The sequence below is a fragment of the Odocoileus virginianus genome, chromosome 14 (assembly GCF_023699985.2).
Source record: "Odocoileus virginianus isolate 20LAN1187 ecotype Illinois chromosome 14, Ovbor_1.2, whole genome shotgun sequence".
NCBI classification, from domain to species: Eukaryota; Metazoa; Chordata; class Mammalia; order Artiodactyla; family Cervidae; genus Odocoileus; species Odocoileus virginianus.
The window spans coordinates 54,069,610-54,091,582 of NC_069687.1; the positions used below are offsets into that span (position 1 = coordinate 54,069,610).

Below are 21,973 nucleotides of genomic sequence, written 5' to 3' on the forward strand. Positions count from 1 at the left end.
TTGAGAATTCTAAATGACTCCCCAAGGTGTATTTGCAAGCACAGATTTACTTCTGCACCTGCTATAAAATTGTTAGCTCTACTAAAAGAACAATCTAAGAAAGAACAGTTCTGGGAAATAACTACAATTTATTGAAAATACAAGGTATATCTTAACTAAAATAAATAATTTAGATGCTAATATATTTTTTTACAACTCCCCACCATTTTTTCTATTTTTGTAAAATTGAAGCTGTCAGTTTTTATGTGTGATTGTGTTAATAAGGGTTTGATTACCATCAGGTCATTTAGATTTCCTCAGTTTGATGGCCAGTTTGCATGCTTAAATCTACTTAGCCATGTCACAATTAGTCACCAGCAGTACTAAGCAAGACAATATCCAAGAACTGGCATAAAATCAATATGAAAGTTACTAAAAAGACCACTCAAAAAGAAAAAAACCTGATCAACCGTGCTGAGAACGTATTTGCCACATATTAAAATCAACACATGTATATATAATGCAGTTCATTCAATCTTCAGCATAAGAGATAGTATAAAAATAAATTCATAATAGTTTATAATTTGAAAAATATAATTTATATTATGATTGAATATACATTGACATGTACCCAAGTATTAATATATTGATTCTGGACAATAAAATATTCCAAAGCATTAGGCAGTGTTATTATTTACGTACCAATGAAGAAAGTATCTCAAGTATAAATAAACTGCTTTTAAGAAGCAGAATAGACTATGTACAGATCCTACATATAAATATAGCTCTACATATTTATTTCCTCACAGCATATTCGCTAGAGAATACAAGCTATAGCTGGTATCCTCTTTGGGACTTAGGATACTGTACCTAAAACTGATTAAGCACTTAATAAAGGCTTACAGAATTTGCACAATAATGGAGGGAATAAGTTAAACAGTATAGATAATTTCTACATTAAATAATACCAGTTCGTTTCTATAGTAAACACACTTATATTTCCTTAAGTGACTTTAACAATATCCTTGCAGCATAAGGGCAGATATTACTCTTAACTTCATAGACAAGGAAATTGAAGAACAAAGAGCTAAATAAACTGTAAAAGGTAATGCACTAAAACTGTCAAAGGCAGTGGTTGGTTTTTAGCTCAGGTTCCCTTCCTTTCGATTATTGTTGGTCTTGTTAACCTAAAATACTATGAAGAAAACCTTTCTGATGTGAGCTTTCTCAGAAAAAAGAGCTCTTTCTCCGTTATGATTTTAACTAGCAAACTTCTCCACCATAATACTTGTCATTGGCAAACTGGGATTTCTTCTTTCACCATAAATCCTGAGGGAAATGGCCTGAGGGAAATGGTGAAGGAGAAGCCTGGGAAAGCAGGTAAAATCATCAAGAGAAATTTTAATTTCTAAAGGGGTATTTCACTGACCTCCTCAGGGAGTCAGGTAATACCTTTTCTCCCACCTCTACTTTAAATTTGATCTTCTCAAAATTCTCATGAAGTGCATAGGAACAGATTTATAACTATTCCTTTACAGATAAGAAAAGTGAGAACTTGTTAGAGAGTCTAGAGAATTCACCTTCAGTTGCTTAACTTCTAGGTCTGTAAAAAGTCACTATGACACTGAAAAAAAAAACATAGAAAAGACTCCTTTTTTACTCCTTTTTTAAAGTAATTCTAGTTGCTTAACAATTTAGTTGACTTGAAAGCTACAATTTTCCCTCATTTGTATTTTCAGTTAACTTTTAACCACTATGAAGTTATGCTCCACAACAATCATAATTTTTTAAATTCTAGAATAGTATAGAACTGACCTAAAAATATGATATTTGGGAAGAACAAGGAAGATAATTCTGCTCTCTCTCTAAGTCTGGCTGTAATATTTTACAAAATTTGATTTTTCTCTGTACGGGTAATAAAATTTTCCAATAATATCTTAATTTACGAGGACATAATCTTTCCACAAAATTGGACCAAAAGAAGTACTGTTCTTAATGTCTCTGCATGAAGTATCTCCCAAGTTTCTTTTTCCTTTCCTTTCCTGAGATTTGAAGGTGCTTTAATTTGCCCTCAAACTCTCAGTATTTTTGGAGAATACATTACAGAGATGGACTACATGAAAATGAGTGGTAACTTTTGATTTAGTATTACTGTGTGATGATTTTGAAACACCTTCTAATTTGTTTTTAATCATCGTTCTACTTGTTTCCTAATCAGTGACATATCCACAAAGGTCAGGTTTAATACTTTATAGGAATAATTTCAGATGCGCCAGAAACGAAAATTACCAAATTAATAATGATTAAAAAGTAAAACTATTGGACCAAAAAGACAATCTGAACTATCCTCCCTTTATAAAAAACTTACCCAGTGTTCCACAGGGCTTATTTTTATAAGTGCAGATATCATATCTATAGAGGAGAAAAAGAGAAACGAAATTTGTAATCTGGTCAAACTTTTTGAATATTTTATATATTCATCACATTTCTTTCATGTAGCTCTGGTTGTCAGACCACAATCAGTGCAATTATAAACAGCCAGCTGGAGTGTCGGCATTTTCAGCACTCTGGGGGACACGCCGGCCGTACTACACTCACAGCCTCTGGCTGCGAGCCAATGGGACACCTGCCAGTAAGAAAGAAAGGTTAAAGTGGATTTTTGTAATTGCAAGTTCCATAAAACCATCTACCATACTGTTTTGAAGCTAGAATAGCTTGTCTGCAGATTGCTACTGCTTCTACAAAACGCAAACGGGTGGCTTTTTATTCCCAATATCTTTTGGACCTGCTAGAACATTTTGTTTTATTATAGCCACAGACAATATTTTATACTTCTGAGCAATATTTGGAATTCCTTCAACTCTAACACAGGTTCTTGTTTTGTTGTTTTTTTTTTTAAATAGGGCAAAACAACAATGGGAATAAAATTGATATCATATAGTTTTCCTAGTTTGTATACCAATAATTTAGTGTGGTTAAAACACAAACATTTTACAAAGAACTAAAAAAATAGCTCAATAGAAAGCTTTCCTAATATTGGTCAGATACTTATTCCAATGCTGTACTACATTAAAACTCAATATAAAAAATGGAATCCATAATACTGCATATTTTAATATATATTACATTTAGAATGCTAAATCAATATTGATGCAGACATTTAAGTACTTTTATAATATCTTTTTAATCTAATCTCTTAAATCAAAAGTATTCAAAGTACTAAAGTGAAAATAAAAAATAAAGTTAAAAAGACTGAACATTTTTGTTTGCCTACAATTTATGCTAGAAATGAAAAGTTGTTTTGGAAAAAAGAATAAACTTTCACCAACTACAGGAAAATCTGTTGGAAAAGTTTTTTTTTTATTGTATATAAATGGTTAGTCCATATCACTTGAAGAAGGGGTTAATAATCAATCTCATTCTTGTTCATCAGATCAAAATGTATTTTCAAGAAACAAATATTATACTGTTGGTTATTTCATTAAAATCCCTGAAGATTCCTTTTGCCTACTTTTGAATTTCAAAATCTGATCTTGATGACTTTATATCTGAGAAAAGGGATTTCTTCTCTTCTTGCATAACTTTATCTTCTGACCATTCACACATTCACGCCCTCTTTTCCTGTAATTAGTAAACCACAGGATCGCAGTATCTGGTACACTCATAAATATAAGATGGATACCAGTACCTAGTACACTCTTGAATATAAGAGAAAGGGTACTCGGTGTACTTATCAAAGCACCAGAAAATATATTCTGGGTGTCACAATCAATTTATCTTGTGATTATATGTGAAATGCCTATGACATTACATAGACACCACCCAAACCAGCAGTCTTCAACATAACATAAACAGACCTCTCATTGGTAATGCAGATACAAATGCATTACCTATTAGTGAAGTGAAGCCTCTTAGTCATGTCTCTTTGTGACCATGTGGACAGTAGCCCACCATGCTCCTCCATCCATGGGATTTTCCAGGCAAGAGTACTAGAGTGGGTTGCCATTTGCTTCTCCAGGGGATCTTCCCGACCCAGGGATCGAACCCAGGTCTCCCACATTGTAGGCAGACGCTTTACCGTCTGAGCCACCAGGGAAGTCCATTACCTATTAAACGGAGCCTATTTCCAAACCATTAGCTTCCATTTGTACCCTTTCCTAAAGTTGATTTGCTGAAAATGCATCTGCAAGTCACCAATATTCTGTTCCTCTTTCACTTTTCATAATTAGCCTGTTTCTACTTTACAAAAAAAAAAAAAAGAAAGCATACTTCTCACCCATCCCAAACCTTGTCACTGTGCATTGTTCCCCTGGGGATAAAAGTCTCCTGAGTATAATGCAAGTGGATAATTCAAGAATGCATTGATCCTAGAGGACAATCCTTTATGTGAAAAGCAAGAAAAACTGAAGGGGATGATGCTTGTTTCATCCTGGGAAGATCCTGTGTCTGTCAGTCTATCTGACTGTTTATAAGTAAATCTATCTATCTATCTCATAACGAATTCAGAAGTGAGATGGTTGTCATGGAGTGTATTAACAGGCTGAGTTGATCTATAAAATAAAGACATCAAAGTTTGACTTAGCTAAGTAGTTTGGAAGCTAGGAATGATGTGCTGCTGCTGCTAAGTCACTTCAGTTGTGTCCGACTCTGTGCGACCCCATAGATGGCAGCCCACCAGGCTCCCCTGTCCCTGGGATTCTCCAGGCAAGAATACTGGAGTGGGTTGCCATTTCCCTCTCCAGGAATGATGTAGTCAGTTAGATTTTATGTAGACATTTTTTCATGAGAATGAAACAGGCACCTCCAAAGTTTTGAAAAAATTTATTTGAAGCATATACACAATATATGTTTTTAGCTATAGTCTCTGTAGCTACTTAAACTTGCAATTAAAAGTATTTTAGATTTAAAATATGAAAAGTGGTACATCATTTCTCAAAATTATTTTATGGGTCAAATTAAGCAAAAAATTGGAAAAGCACAAACAACTTATATTTCCACCTCTTAGCAGTCCTTTCTTATCTTCTTTCCTTGTTCTCATTTTGCCTATACCCTTTATATTACACTCATGATGAATATTATTTCATTCTGTCATGACTACAAAAAAACTTACACAAAGGCTAAAGACACCAATAATAAAAGCTAAAACATCCTAGACTAAGATATTTCTATTTGCATTTTCTTCAGCTTTCTCCAATCCTTGTAATATATCTATAGCATTTTCTATAAGCCATTCTATAGAGAAAAGACATCATTTCTTATTGGCTTCTTCATTCAATTCACACTCTATCCTTCTCTATTGTATACTCACAGAGAACAATTATGACCTATGCTTCACCTATAATATCAAGTACTAAAAGCAACATTTTTACATTCATTCTTTTATATACAGATGTACTGAGTACCTAGCATGTGCCCAGATATAGTGCCATATACTTGAACCTGAAAATGAACAAGTAAGCTATAGTCTATTTGGGAAAAGACACATAAGCAGATAAGTTACAAAATGTGAAAAGATGATTAAATAAATGTTAAAAAGCTAAACTTACACATAATAGAGCCAATATTTGCTAGCTATTATAATTAAGATTATTGTCACTATCAAGTTATAAACAAAATACTGTGGAAATACAGATGAAGGAAAGATTCCGTAATAGAAAACTAGGAAACAGATGCATATAGAACATAACATCTGAAATGGATTTCAAAGATCTAGATAGATAAAATAGAAAAGTAAACGCATTCTAGGTAGATAACAAAATAGTCAAAGAAGCAGAGTTTGGAAAGGGTATGGCATGTGCAGGGAACTATGAAAAGTTCAGAGAGGCTGAAACACTCAAAGTATAGGGTAAAATATCAGAATACAAATTTGGGGAGTTGTTGTGGGAAGGCTACAGTATTAAATACCCTGAATGCCAAACAGTTTTTTTTTTTTTTTTTCATATAGGCAAAAGAAACTTAAAAACAAGTTTGCACAATAGGAAACATTTTTTAAGTATGTTTATATGAATGTGTATACAGGTTAAGTTTGCATACAGATAAGTGTGGAAGGTAAATGGTGGGTATCTGAGAGTGGGAGGTGCAAGAGTGGGGAGAATATAATGATTTTTACTCTTTTTACTATGTGTGCGTTTGTTGCTCAGTCATGTTAGACTCTCTACGACCCCATGGACTGTAGCGCTGTCCGTGGAATTCTCCAGGCAAGAATACTGGAGTGGATGGCCATTCCCTTCTCCAGAGGAACTTCCCAACCCAGGGATCGACCTCTGGTCTTCTGCCTTGAAGGCAGATTGTTTATCATTTGAGCTACAGGGAAGTCTCCTAAAAATAAAAAAAAAAATATGAGGCCTTAGCATCTGAACAGGGACATGAACCCTGGACCCTCCGATTAAGTCTGATGCTCCAATGACTGAACTAACCAGGCAATGTATACTCTATTACATCCTCCCTAATTATTAGTCGCTGAGTCATGTCTGACACTTTGAGACCCCATGGACTGTAGCCCACTAGGCTCCTCTGTCCATGGAAATTCCAGGCAAGAACAGTGGAGTGGGTTGCCACTCTCTTCTCCAGGGATCTGCCTGACCCAAGGATTGAACCTGGGTATCCCGTACTGCAGGCAGATTTCCTTACTGTCTGAGGCACCAGGGAAGCCTAATAAATTTTTATTTAGCCAAGATTTAATCAGAAAGCATTTTGGCTATATGGGCCTCTGATTATCAACACAAGAGATAACTGATAACTAGCCTAATCAATGTTTAATACATGTTACCTGCCTTCTGAGAAACCTGTATGTAGGACAAAAAGTAACAGGTAGAACTGGACATGGAACAATGAACAGGTTCAAAATTGGGAAAGCAGTATGTCAAGGCTGTATATTGTCATCCTGCTTATTTAACTTATATGCAGAGTACATTATTTGAAATGCTGGGCTAGATGAATCACAAGCTGGAATCAAGATTACCAGGAAAAATATCAATAACCTCAGATATGCAGATGATACCACTTTAATGGCAGAAAGTGAAGAGGAACTAAAAGCCTTTTGATGAAGGTCAAAGAGGAGAGTGAAAAAGCTGTTGTCCTATCACATCACGGCAAATAGATCAGGAAAATGTGGAAACAGTGTCAGATTTCATTTACTTGGGCTCCAGAATAAATGCAGATGGTGACTGCAGCCACGAAATTAGAAGACACTTGCTCCTTGGAAGAACAGCTATGTCAAAGCTAGATAGTGGTGAAATGTATGGAGAGAGTAACATGGAAACTTATATTACCATATGCAAAATAGATGGCCAATGGGAATTTGCTGTATAATGTAGGGAACTCAAACAGGGGCTTTGTATTGGTGAGATGAAGATGGAAATGGGAGGGAGGTTCAAGAGGGAGGTGACATAGTGTATATCTATGGCTGACTGATGTTGATGTTTGATAGAAACTGACAAAATTCTTTAAAAATTCTTTAAATTGAATTATCCTTCAATTAAAAAATATATTTTAAAAAAAAAGAAAGAAAGAAACCTGGACAGTGTTTTAAAAAGCAGAGACATCACTTTGCTGACAAAGGTCCATGTAAGTCAAAGCTATGGTTTTTCCAATAGTCACATATGGATGTGAGAGTTGGCCCATAAAGAAGGCTGAGAGCAAAAGAATTGACGCTTTCGAACTGTGGTGCTGGAGAAGACTCTTGAGGGTCCCTTGGACTGTAAGGAGATCAAGCCAGTCAATACTAAAGGAAATCAACCCTGAATATTCATTGGAAGGACTGATGCTGAAGCTGAAGCTCCAATACTCTGGCCACTTGATGCAAAGAGCTGACTCACTGGACTAGACCCTGAAGCTGGGATAAACTGAGAGAAAGAGGAGAAAGGGGTGACAGAGGATGAGATGGTTGGATGACATCACTGACTCAATGGACATGAATCTGAGCAAATTCATGGAGATAGTGATGGAACACGAACATAATTTGGCCAAGCTTTTTTTTTGCCACTTTATGACAAGTTTCAGTAAGATTCACCTTTTCTCCATTGTCCAATAACCCTCACCTCTGACAGAGACATTGCCAAAATGGTCTTTCTATCCATATTTTTATCAACATTCTGCTCACAATTATGTATTCTCTAAGAACATTGAAGCTTTCTCTACAACTAACTCTCCTCTTTTTATGATCTCTCACCAGAATCACCCTTAAAATCCCCTTCATAGCAACTTAGCTTCTTCTAGCAGGCACCTTAAAACTTTTTCAGTCTTTACACACTACCCAGTTTTAAACCTACCCCACTTCTCAGTGCCAACTGCTGAATTAAGTCAGCTTGGGCTGTGTAACAAAATACCAGAGACTGAGAGGCTTTATCAACAAATATTTATTTCTCATATTTCCGGAGCTAGCACCAAGATCAAGGTGCTGGCAGATCCTAGGTCTGGTGAAGGCACTCTTACCAACTCACAGACAACCACCTCTTTACTATAATCTCACATGGCAGAGAGGGGGGGCGCTCTGGTATTGCCATCTTATATGGGCACCAATTTCATCATGGGGGCTCTACTCTCAAAACCTCATCTAATCTAATTACTTCCTAAAGGTCTTACCTCCTAATACTATAACCCTGGGGGTTAAGATGATGACATATGTATTTTAGGGGACCACATTCAGTCTACAACACTACTTTAAACAGCAAATTTGATTCAATTTATGAACTTCACTTCACAAGTTATATTTTTTCCCCAAATTGCACGTTTTATAATACTTATCTCTTTATCCAAATGACCTTAACTATCTTGGAAAAGTTACTTGCTAATATTTTTGAACTCCTAAAATGCAAGACTAACCATAAGTATGTTATCTGATAAGGGGACATAATTATTATTATGTGAATACCTTATACATTAGTCCTCAAAGATATGTCAGTTATTTGTTTAATAAATATTAGACATATTTAGCTACTAATTCCTGTCTTATATCACAGGTTACCCATGTTTTTGCTCATGGGATGAAATAAAGATTTACCTTCAAACTGTAAAACACAACTCTGGTTATTCACATTATAATATGAATTTTCCATTCAGTCTACTAGGATTTTTCTATTGGGAAGCATAAAGATAGTTAGCAAAGAATGATTTTGCAAAACAGTCTCCAAACTATTATAGCAAAATGTTGATCTACCTGACAAGATTGGAACTTTCTATGTAAGTTATAAAAGGCCTACCAACACAGGATTTTTATTACTTTACAATAACCAGTAGCCTCAATTCAAAAGATCATCATTTTGGTCCTCCGGGTCTATCCTCAATAGCATTTCAATCTATCTACATCTCCTGGTTAACTGACAAGTTTTCTCCTTGATTGTTTTGTCACTAAAATCATGATATATTATTTTCCATGAATAAACTGTTTCTATATTACTACACATTCACAAAAATCAGGATATTGCATTGTTTGCATTCTGTCTGTTAGTTAACAATATATTTTGAGCTTCTTTTTAAGTTAGTAAAGAAATATGCATGTCATTTTAATGATTTTATCAAATTCTACTGTAATAAAATTTATTTAAACAATTTTCTATCATTGAAAACATAAACGGTTCCTAAGTTTTCGCTGATATAAACTTAACTGCAATGAACATCACTATGTTTTGGCACATTTATCTGATAATTTTTTTCATATTAAAATCCTAGAAAAGAAACACATTTAAGGAGTATCATTCATATCGTAATGATCTCATCCTTGCTCACTTCAATAACCTTAGGTCTATCTCTGTCCCCTCTCTACAATCAAGTTGTATTTGTCTTCTTTTGGTTTCCTGAACATATCATATTTTCCCCCACTTCACGAACTCTGATCTTGCTCTTTCCTCTATTTGAAACACTGTTCAACCCACCCTGCTCTCTTTGCTGAGTCACTCTTACTAATCTTTCACATTCCTAGTCAGTACAGTTCCTCAAGGAAGTCCTCCCTGACTAGACGAGGTTCCCTGACCAGTACCCGTGGGACTCCCTAAAGTTCTCCTCACGCCTTCCCATACCTTCTCTTTTCCATCAGATGGGTGTTTCAATATGTATGTCTTCCCACTAGATTGCAAATTCTTTGAGATTAGAGACTAGACTGTTTGCTCACTACTGTATCCCAGTACCCAGCAAAAGGCCTGGCACACAATAGGTATTTAGTGTTTACAGAATTAATGTCCTCTAGAAAAATATCCCATTTTTGTGACCATGTAGAAATATAGAAACAATTTATTCATGGTAAATAATATATCATGATTTAGAAAGAAAATCAAGGAGAAAATTTATTCATTTGTCAGTTTATGCTTCTGCAAGCATATTTCCCAATGCACTTGCCACTAGTTAATGAGGAGAAAGTTATTTTAAGGTACTAAAACAAAGTTAACTAATGAAGTTCTTGTGTGTTTTTCAGGGAAGCAGAATTTTTTTAAAGGTACATTTAACATAGAAATGCCTATATAATGGAATAAGTTTGATTTGTTTAAAAAATTATCTACTAAAAGACTCTCATATTAATAAATTTAGAAAATTAACTCATTTTTTGAAAAATTATTTACTGAGAGTTTACCATGTGTTGGGGTAGGGAAAAACATGGGCAAGACTAACGTATTTCTCATCTGAAGAAGTTTAGAAGCTTTTCTAAGATCAGTAGCAAATCATTTCAGTCTTTTACATCAGTGGAGTACAATTTATTGGACTCAACTTTAGTCATTTTAGTTATTTTTGTGCCCTACTTTTCCTTTGTTTTTTAATAAGAAGTAAATAACCTTTTCCCAGGTTAGCTATATGCTTCCTCTGAGTTTCAACTCTACTCATAACTCCCTAATTTATATGCTATGTATCTTTTGTTGGGGTGAATGCAAATATCTTTTAAACTGTACCTTATATTATTATTATTATAATACTTAAAGCTTAGCTCTACTCATACCATTCTCCCACTCAAAAACTCAACTGTCTCCAAAAAGTCTAAACACTTTAGCTTGGAGTTCAAGACCCTCTACAACTACCTTTTACTTCTCCCTACATACATCTTTTATTTTAGCTAAATTTGACATGATATTCACCACTGTCTAAAAAGTGGTAGGAATGTAAATTGCTATAGCCACTATGAAGAACAATATGGAGGTTTCTTAAAAAACTAAAATTAGAGCTACCATATGACACTGAAATCCCACTCCTGGCCATATATCCAGAGAAAAACATGAGCCAAAAGGATATATGCACCCCAGTGTTCATGGCAGCACTGTTTACAATAGCCAAAACATGGAAGCAAGCTAAATGTCCATCCACAGAGGAATGGGTAAAGATGACGTGGTACATATATACAACGGGCTATTAATCAGCCATTAAAAAGAATGAGATAAGGCCAATTGCATGGATGGACCTAGTGAGTGTCAGAGTGAAGCAAGTCAGATAGAGAAGGAGAACTATCATATGACATTTTTCATATGTGGAATCTAAAAAGAAATGATACAAATGAACTTACAAAACAGAAAAAGACCCACAGACTTAGAGGGTGAACCTATGGTTGCTGGGGGAAGGATGAGGGCAGGGACAGTTAGAGAGTTTGGGATGTACATGTACACACTGCTATATTTAAAACGGATAACCACAAGGACCTGCAGCATAGCACATGGAATTCGGCTTAGTGTTATGTGGCAGCCTGGATAGGACAAGAGTTTGGTGGAGAATGGATAAATATAAACATATGGCTGAGTCCCTTCACTGTTCATGTGGAACTATCACAATATTGTAAATTGGCTATAGTTCACTACAAAATAAGTTTAAAAATACTTTTTAAAAGGCCCTCAATTTTCCTGTAACCCATACTTTGATGATGCAATATTCTCTCCCATTTATATAGTGTAATTCTAGAGATACTTTAAGCTCATTTCAAATATCTCATCCTGCATTATGCCTGATGTGATCTATTCCTTATCTAATTATTACAGCTTATTTATGTTTTACATTGTTGCTTTACACCATAAATACTTATATAAACTTCATTTTCATCAGTATTGAGGAATTATAATAAAATCCACCCATCATTATATCCCTCCAAAAAAAAGAGAGAGAGAAAGAGAACAAAAGACAATAATGATGAGGATTTGATGGATTTTTTATCCTTGGGATATCTGTATTTATCACTGCAAAATTATTAAATGGTGCTCAGATTATGATTAAGCTTTTCATGTGATTTAGCCAACAAGGAGGAAAAACTTGTTAACTTGTACAGTTTAGTCATATTTGTTACTGTAAATTAGTAATAAATGGGGCACTTTTATTTCGTATAGATCAGTTTCAAAACTTTGGTCAATTGTGAGTAAATCTTTAAAAGTGGAATTGAATGCTGACAAAAATCAGCTTTTTAAATCTCCAATGTTAAGCACCAAGTTCTAGAGTATCTAAATTCATCTAATTAACAAATGCCACGCTGAGATATATACTTTCTTCTTTAGAAAGTAAATACAAATTTCAATATTCTCTTGCAGTTGCAAGGAGATCCAACCAGTCCATCCTAAAAGAGATCAGTCCTGGGTGTTCACTGGAAGGACTGATGTTGAAGCTGAAACTCCAATACTTTGGCCACCTGATGTGTAGAGCTGACTCATTTGAAAAGACCCAGATGCTGGGAAAGATTGAGGGCAGGAGGAGAAGGGGACAACAGAGTATGAGATGGTTGGATGGCATCACTGACTCAATGGACATGAGTTTGGGTAAACTCCGGGAGTTGGTGATGGACAGGGAGGCCTGGTGTGCTGCAGTTCATGGGGTCACAAAGAGTTGGACACGACTGAGTGACTGAACTGAACTGAATTTGCAGATGCATGAACAAACACGTCATTTCTTTCTTCGCTTTTTTTCTTGCTATGTGATATGTGGGATCTTAGTTCCACAACCAGTGCCAAATACACACCCCCAGCAGTAGCAGTGCAGAGTCTTTACCACTGGACCACTGGGGAAGCCCCCCACATCATATATTTTCAATATTAAAATATTTAAAATCAAAAAGGGATAAGATTGTTGAATGAAAAAAAAGGTTGGTTTTCTAAAAAATAAAATTTCTCTTTGGTTAGAAAATTAATTAGCTGCCTGTAAAAAAATACAACTTCCTTTAGTACTAAGAAAAAAATTACTTTTGATATCAATTTAGAATGAAAATGCTTTATAAACAATGAAAAATCCATCAGTCCATTTTATATTATCAATAATATAAGGATACTTTATACAAATAACTTTACATACTTACTACATCTAAAATGCTTTTTCTTTCTATATTTTTACTACAGTAGCATCTTTTTAGTTTTATGGAACATGATAGACCACAAGAGCTCTCTGCCTTAAAATAAAGTACATAGCTTATTTTGTCTTTTTCCTCAAAAACCTCAAAACCAAAGAAGCTATTTAAAGCAAAAAAGGAAAAGCATAATATACATGTAAAGCACTGCTCAATAGGGAGAAGAATTTTTCTGTTGTTAGTATGTGGGTCTTTTATATCTAGCCACAAGCAACCAATAGTCTAGTTCTGTCTGTCAGTACTTTAGTAGTTGATTTGCAAAGATAAATATTATTTATTTATGGCCAGCAAACTATTTTATGTCATTGATTTTAAAAATCTGACTACATTTTCAAAATATATATAAAAGGGCTACTCTTAGAAAAAGATACCACTGTAGCATTTTATCATTTATAAATACGTATATTAAATAGAAATCTGTTTTGAAACTTCAAACTAATCATTTCTCTCTTTTATTGATATTCACAATAAAACCAATGAACAGCTGTCATTTGTCTTCTAAAGCACGGTCTAGTTAAAGAAAGTGGGCGAAGAGGTCATATTGACTATTCTGATTTAACAGAACATTATACTACACTGCTATTAACAGAATTGATTATAACTTGAATTATATTACCTCTATCAAGTCAATTAGAAACATTTTCCAAAAGACTGATCGTAAATCAGAATTAACTGTTATATTTCCTTAGGGAAAAAAAAAAACAACGAAAAGATGCAGACTTACCTAATAAGCTACTGTGATCACAAGTGCCTCAAATGCCCTTTGATGTAATCAGTAAGGATCTACAGTGGTGCAAAAGGTTTCACATATCTATAGTCATTTATTTTATCATTCTATCCGTAAAATTTTCCTCATATCTAATCTAAACCCTTCATGACACAGTTTAAATTGATTTCTTGTTTGACCTTCAGTGAAGATTGAGACAATCTGTTCTCCATACTTTAATGCATATTAAATACCTCTAAGTCATCTCTGGAATAATAAAAATCCCTGCTACTTTAAAATTCTTCTTTTAGGTTTCTTTTTCAACCCTTTAATCATCTTTGTGGTCCCCCTCTGAACTTCCTCCAAGTTCTCCATGTCCTTCTTTAGTGGTAGAGGCCAGAACCAGAAACAATGCTCTCAAAACGTTCTGACCACGGCAAGTACAATGGGGAAATAATCTCAAGTTTCCCACATTTTTTATTCTTATTTATATGACCTTATAATGTGCTTGCTTTAACCACAACATTACATAATGTTAACCCATAATTGTTAACCCATAATAACCTTATTATTTCTTTATTACTGAGGGGTCTTCTAACTTTACTTAAATTCAGTTATTTATTCTTTGGAGTTCATGATATTTTTCATCTCTAATCACATTGCTTTATATCTGTCCCCTACAATATTTCATTATCCTAGTTTCTTTTTTTTTTTTTTAATTCACGAAATGTTGTGGAAAATGGCATTTTTTTTTTTCCCCATTTATTTTTATTAGTTGGAGGCTAATTACTTTACAACATTGCAGTGGTTTTTGTCATACATTGAAATGAATTAGCCATGGATTTACATGTATTCCCCATCCCGGTCCCCCCTCCCACCTCATTATCCTAGTTTCTAATCTATATTCCATTACTAAATTATTTTAGTCTAACACTACTTTCTAACTCTGATATAGTAAGGTATTGATGTCTCTTGCCATATTTCTCTCCAATATCAACTTCAAATATTTTATCAAGAATATTAAAATAAGTAATCACTACATATCTGTAAGAGGGGATGAGGTGTTCTTAAAAAAAAAAAAAAGGAATGTCAGAATTCATCCTCTTAAAAAGTACGATCACAGAGATCTTGTCAAATTTGTTTCATCACCTTCAGGTCCCAGGCTCAAACTGTCCATCTCAGGAGCTAGAGGGTAGAATATACGATGGACCAAAATGCTTTCATAATTTCCAAAGGTCTCAAAGAGCTACGTTAAAATTTTCCCAATATACTGACCAGTTCCTTTTGCGAAAACAATAAACAGCTTTCAGGATCACAACACATTATAACTATTTGGGTTTCCTTGCTCTCTACTAGGCAGGCCTTCCATTCTGTCATTAACAGAACAAGATTTGTTTGAATAAGTTTACTAATAAAAAAAAACACTTTCATAATGACCTTATTATATGTAGAGCTATATCAAATAAAATACCAAGTAAATTAAACTGACCTGGTTTCCACTGGGTAGGAATTTATTATGATGGAAGTATATATAGCCAGATAAAATTCATCAAGTCACCTATTGTTATCACACAGACATGAATTATATATTAAACACTGCTGCTGCTGCTTAGGCTAAGCCGCTTCAGTCGTGTCCAACTCTGTGCGACCTCATAGACAGCAGTCCACCAGGTTCGTCTGTCCCTGGGATCTGCCAGGCAAGAATACTGGAGTGGGTTGCCAATTCCTTCTCCAATGCATGAAAGTGAAAAGTGAAAGTGAAGTCGCTCAGTCATGTTCGACTCTTCGAGACCCCATGGACTGCAGCCTACCAGGCTCCTCTGTCCATGGGATTTTCCAGGCAAGGGTACTGGAGTGGGGTGCCATTGCCTTCTCCATATTAAATACTGTTGAAGAGTAAATGTACTTAAGAGATGAAAAACAAAGATCAGTACATAAATGCCATGAAGAAAAATAATCATGGTGTTCTATGCTTTATCTGAACAAAGCTGTTCCACACAACTTTTAAAAGTATCAAATGGACACAAATACTGTCTTCTACAAAGTGCAAAAGCAAAAGACATTTAACTTTTCCGTTATAAATAAGAAACAAAGGTTAATTTATTGTTTAAATTTAAAATGATTATATTAGGAAGATGGGAATAAAGTCAGTAGTTTAAATCAGTGAAGTTATTATCCATAAAAGAAGCAAATAAAAGAGAAAATCAAATTGACAAATCAAAAAGCTATCATAAAAATCATATTTTTTATAGACAGAGCACTAACTCTCAGAAGTAACAGCTGAGAAGGAATAGGACAAAAGACAATTGTTAGTACCAGTGTAATACATTACTTTGGTGTTAAAATTCTTCATCTCTTATTAAAACTTAATCACAAATTCCAAATTTCACATCAGTAAAAACTGCATAATCTAAAAATAATAACTTTTTTATTGAATATTATGAAGCAATTAACAATATTTTACTTTCTGCAGATTCCCTCTTAACTGAATTCACAAAGCATCCATTGAAAGATGATATTTATAAAATTATAATGTAACTAATAGCAAGCTAGGAACCACCTTGAAATTTATTCTGAATATTCAACAAGGTTTCCTTGGAAGTTGCCAAACTAAAAAATTATTAGCCCTAATGCAGTTAAGATAAATGAAGTGTCAAGAAAGGTTCTGTGGCAAGTATGAAGGCCGGTTTGGCTGGTAAATTTTTTCTATCTGCCAATTTAAAGAATACTTCACCTTTCTTCCAAAACCACTATTCTCTTAGTCTCGTGAGCACTGTAAACATAGTCAGCTTTTTTTCTAGAAGAGGTATAAATCAAATTTTAAATCCCCAAAGTGTTCTTGCTGTTTTTTTGGCCAAATCTAGTATATCTTCTAGTATTTTCCTCTTGTTCTTTGCCGCTTGTATTGCTTCCAAGACTAAAAATTTTTCTGAGCAAAAGTCCTAATGGCCACTTTTGTGGATTCATTATAACCCAAAAGGTATGTCACAATGTAATGTGGTAATGTTCTGTCACAAAACAATGATATTCACATCACTATGTGAATATAACACGAAAATGAATCACTGTGTAAATAGTTAAAAGGTACAATGATAATGTTATGTTAAAACTATACAAAGACAAGGCGATAATCAAAGGTGAGATCATTTTTTAGAGACAAAGAGTGAAATTCTAGAATGCATAATAATCTTCAAAATACCAAGATAGTTAAAAAATGTCTCTTCACTCAAAGTTTCAACTTCCATTATGAACTTATGCTATATAGGACATGATTCTACTCTCACCAAGGAACTATTATGGCAAAAGGGCAATTGAACTGTGACATTCACATTTGGCATCAATGAACCAAGGAAAAAAGGTTTAACCAAAGTAAAGATAGTATTTTACTCATTGAAATCAAATGACTTCTCTAAATCCTTCTTTAGCCTGGCACCAAGCCACACAGGTTTAAAATTAATGACCACTTGAGACATAAAACAAAATCACCTTGGATAAACAGAACTGGGTTTACTTGACCCAAGAGAAATGAGTAACCAAGGAAATCAAACACCCTCGCCAATGCATGGCCACAAGGATATTTTAATAAAACTATCAGCTTCAAATAGGTCTAGGAACATTTTAATGATACTAACAGTACATACTCTTCAGGTATGAGAATATTTTATAAATATGTCTGGAGTAATAATTGCTGTCAAACATTAAACTATATATTTTAAATCAGTTTCTTAATTTTTTTAAATTTGCTCTCTTCCATCCCCTAATCTCATCATCACATTTCTCAATACTAGTTCAAACACACACACATTCATACAACAAAGTGATGTTAAGAAACCATTCATGTAATAAGAGATTTTTTTTTTAAATACCAGAGTCCTACTTTTAGTAGACATATTATTAGCTTACATTTAAATAATTAAAAATGTATATACCTTTTTTCAGATTTTGTCAATATATTTCATACTTCCAATTCATCGATATATTTATTTTGCAAGCTTGATAGCCAGAAAAATAAATCATAAAAACTTAAAGCAAGGCCCATTTCAATAATAATCCACTGAAATAATCTCAGTTACAAACATTTTATCTTGAAAATAAAACATTTTTGTAGGTCTCTTTCTAACTAGTGTTCTCAAAAAAGCTCTGATCTAGGCAAATAGGAGAACTACATCCCGTTCTTGATTGTGGTTTGTCAGTGAACCTTTCCACAACTATGTCAGATGAAGAGTGCTATTCTTTCCCTCTTGTTACCTCAAAAGCAGAGTCTATAATAATGGAAGGCATGCAGTATGAAAGCATGAGGCAAACAACAGAACCCTACCTCCCAAGATCCAGAGAGCAGCTGGCCAGCCCCAAAGAGCTATGCTTTTCAGTTCTTGTCTGAGAGAATGCATTTTGCACTTTTTCCTGTTTAGTATTTAATATCTTTTCTTCAAATATTTTTTCATCCCTGCCAAGGATGCCCCCTGTGTATGTCTCTTCTGATTAATCCAAGCCAATGATACCATACTAACATTTATCACTTTGCTCAAATTCTATTTTGCTGGGAAGTTGGAATTTATGAGAGATTTTAAGTTCCAACCAAATATTGATGCAGCTGCTCCCTGAAATTTTAAGGGTATGTCAAAATTGTGTGTTTTGGAGAATGAAAAATAAAGGTGTTCAGGTTCCTACCTCTGCTTTCCTTCCATATATGAACACACTTTTATTTAGCTTTCAGTTTTAAATGAAGATAACATACATTTTTCAGGAATGATAAAATTAATAATGTAATAGCTTCTAGTGCAGATTGGAAGGAACTAACCTGGTTTGGCATAGAGTTTGCTGGTTTGGCATAGAGTTTGCTGTTGAGTTTGCTGTTGCAGTGAAAGTAAAGAAGAGTGTCAGACATATTAATCAGAGATATTAATCAAATTAACAAAGATCAAACACAAAGAACAAATATTAAAAGCAGCAAGGGAGAAACAACAAATAACACACAACGGGATTCCCAAAAGGATAACAGCTGATCTATCAATAGAAACCCTTCAGGCCAGAAGGGAATGGCAGGACATACTTCAAGTAATGAAAGAGAATAACCTACAACCTAGATTACTCTACCCAGCAAGGATCTCATTCAGATATGAAGGAGAACTCAAAAGCTTTACAGACAAGCAAAAGCTGAGAGAATTCAGCACCACCAAACCAGCTCTTCAACAAATGCTAAAGGATCTTCTCTAGACAGGAAGCACAGAAAGGTTGTATAAACATGAACCCAAAACAACAAAGTAAATGGCAACGGGACCATACCTATCAATAATTACCTTAAATGTAAATGGGCTGAATGACCCAACCAAAAGACAAAGGCTGGCTGAATGGATACAAAAACAAGACCCCTATATATGCTGTCTACAAGAGACCCACCTCAAAACAAGGGACACATACAGACTAAAAGTGAAGGGCTGGAAAAAAATATTTCACACAAACGGAGACCAAAAGAAAGCAGGAGTCGCAATACTCATTTCAGATAAAATAAACTTTCAAATAAAGGCTGTGAAAAGAGACAAAGAATGACACTACATAATGATCAAAGGATCAATCCAAGAAGAAGATATAACAATTATAAATATATATGCACCCAACATAGGAGCACCACAATATGTAAGGCAAACGTTAATGAGTATGAAAGAGAAAATTAATAGTAACACAATAATAGTGGGAGACTTTAATACCCCACTCACAACTATGGATAGATCAACTATACAAAAAATTAACAAGGAAACACAAACTTTAAATGACACAATGGACCAGCTAGACCTAATTGATATCTATAGGACATTTCACCCCAAAACAATCAACTTCACCTTTTTCTCAAGTGCACACGGAACCTTCTCCAGAATCACATCCTGGGCCATAAATCTAGTCTTGGTAAATTCAAAAAAATTGAAATCATTCCAGTCATCTTTTCCGACCACAGTGCAGTAAGATTAGATCTCAATTACAGGAAAAAAATTATTAAAAATTCAAACATATGGAGACCAAATAACACACTTCTGAATAACCAACAAATCACAGAAGAAATCAAAAAAGAAATCAAAATATGCATAGAAATGAGTGAAAATGAAAAAATAACAACCCAAAACCTATGGGACACTGTAAAAGCAGTGCTAAGGGGAAGGTTCATAGCATTACAGGCTTACCTCAAGAAACAAGAAAAAAGTCAAATAAATAACCTAACTCTACACATAAAGCAACTAGAGAAGGAAGAAATGAAGAACCCCAGGGTTAGTAGAAGGAAAGAAATCTTAAAAATTAGGGCAGAAATAAATGCAAAAGAAACTAAAGAGACCATAGCAAAAATCAACAAAGCTAAAAGCTGGTTTTTTGAAAAAAATAAACAAAACTGACAAACCATTAGCAAGACTCATTAAGAAACAAAGGGAGAAGAACCAAATTAACAAAACTAGAAATGAAAATGGAGAGATCACAACAGACAACACTGACACACAAAGGATCATAAGAGACTACTACCAGCAGCTCTATGCCAATAAAATGGACAACTTGGAAGAAATGGAGAAATTCTTAGAAAAGTATAACTTTCCAAAACTGAACCAGAAAGAAATAGAAGATCTTAACAGACCCATCACAAGCAAGGAAATAGAAACTGTAATCAGAAATCTTCCAGCAAACAAAAGCCCAGGACCAGATGGCTTCACAGCTGAATTCTACCAAAAATTTAGAGAAGAGCTAACACCTATCTTACTCAAACTCTTCCAGAAAATTGCAGAAGAAGGTAAACTTCCAAACTCATTCTGTGAGGCCACCATCACCCTAATTCCAAAACCAGACAGAGATGCCACAAAAAAAGAAAACTACAGGCCAGTATCACTGATGAACATAGATGCAAAAATCCTTAACAAAATTCAAGCAAACAGAACCGAACAACATATTAAAAAAAAATCATACACCATGACCAAGTGGGCTTTATCCCAGGAATGCAAGGATTCTTTAATATCTGCAAATCAATGTAATACACCACATTAACAAATTGAAAGATAAAAACCATATGATTATCTCAATAGATGCAGAGAAAGCCTTTGACAAAATTCAACACCCATTTATGATTAAAACTCTCCAGAAAGCAGGGATAGAAGGAACATACCTCAACATAATAAAAACTATATATGACGAGCCCACAGCAAGCATTACCCTCAATGGTGAAAAACTGAAAGCATTTTCCCTAAAATCAGGAACAAGACAAGGGTGCCCACTCTTACCACTACTATTCAACATAGTTTTGGAAGTTTTGGCCAGAGCAATCAGAGCAGAAAAAGAAGTAAAAGGAATCCAGATAGGAAAAGAAGTGAAACTCTCGCTGTTTGCAGATGACATGATCCTCTACGTAGAAAACCCTAAAGACTCTACCAGAAAATTACTAGAGCTAATCAACGAATATAGTAAAGTTGCAGGATATAAAATTAACACACAGAAATCCCTTGCATTCCTATACACTAACAATGAGAAAACAGAAAGAGAAATTAAGGAAACAATACCATTCACCATTGCAACAAAAAGAATAAAATACTTAGTATATCTACCTAAAGAAACAAAAGACCTATACATAGAAAACTATAAAACACTGATGAAAGAAATCAAAGAGGACACAAACAGATGGAGAAATATACCGTCTTCATGGATTGGAAGAATCAATATTGTCAAAATGGCTATTCTACCCAAGGCAATCTATAGATTCAATGCAATCCCTATCAAGCTACCAATGGTATTTTTCACAGAACTAGAACAAATAATTTCACAATTTGTATGGAAATACAAAAAACCTCGAATAGCCAAAGTAATCTTAAGAAAGAAGAATGGAACTGCAGGAATCAACCTGCCTGATTTCAGACTATACTACAAAGCCTCAGTCATCAAGACAGTATGGTACTGGCACAAAGACAGAAATATAGATCAATGGAACAGAAGAGAAAGCCCAGAGATAAATCCACGAACCTATGGAC

General features: G+C 34.4%; 1 protein-coding gene across 6 annotated transcripts in view; it reads right to left on the reverse strand.

Annotated features, from left to right (window-relative positions):
• ADAMTS6 (ADAM metallopeptidase with thrombospondin type 1 motif 6) overlaps positions 1-21,973 on the reverse strand; it is a 288,202-nt gene that overhangs the window by 171,659 nt on the left and 94,570 nt on the right. For all 6 annotated transcript variants that reach the window (XR_011491254.1, XM_070476750.1, XM_070476751.1 and 3 more), the window contains exon 8: positions 2,348-2,391. Coding sequence is in view for 5 of the 6 variants with exons in the window: in XM_070476750.1 (XP_070332851.1) it covers positions 2,348-2,391 (44 nt within the window). In the remaining variant the exon portion in view is untranslated. The remainder of the gene's footprint in view (positions 1-2,347; positions 2,392-21,973) is intronic.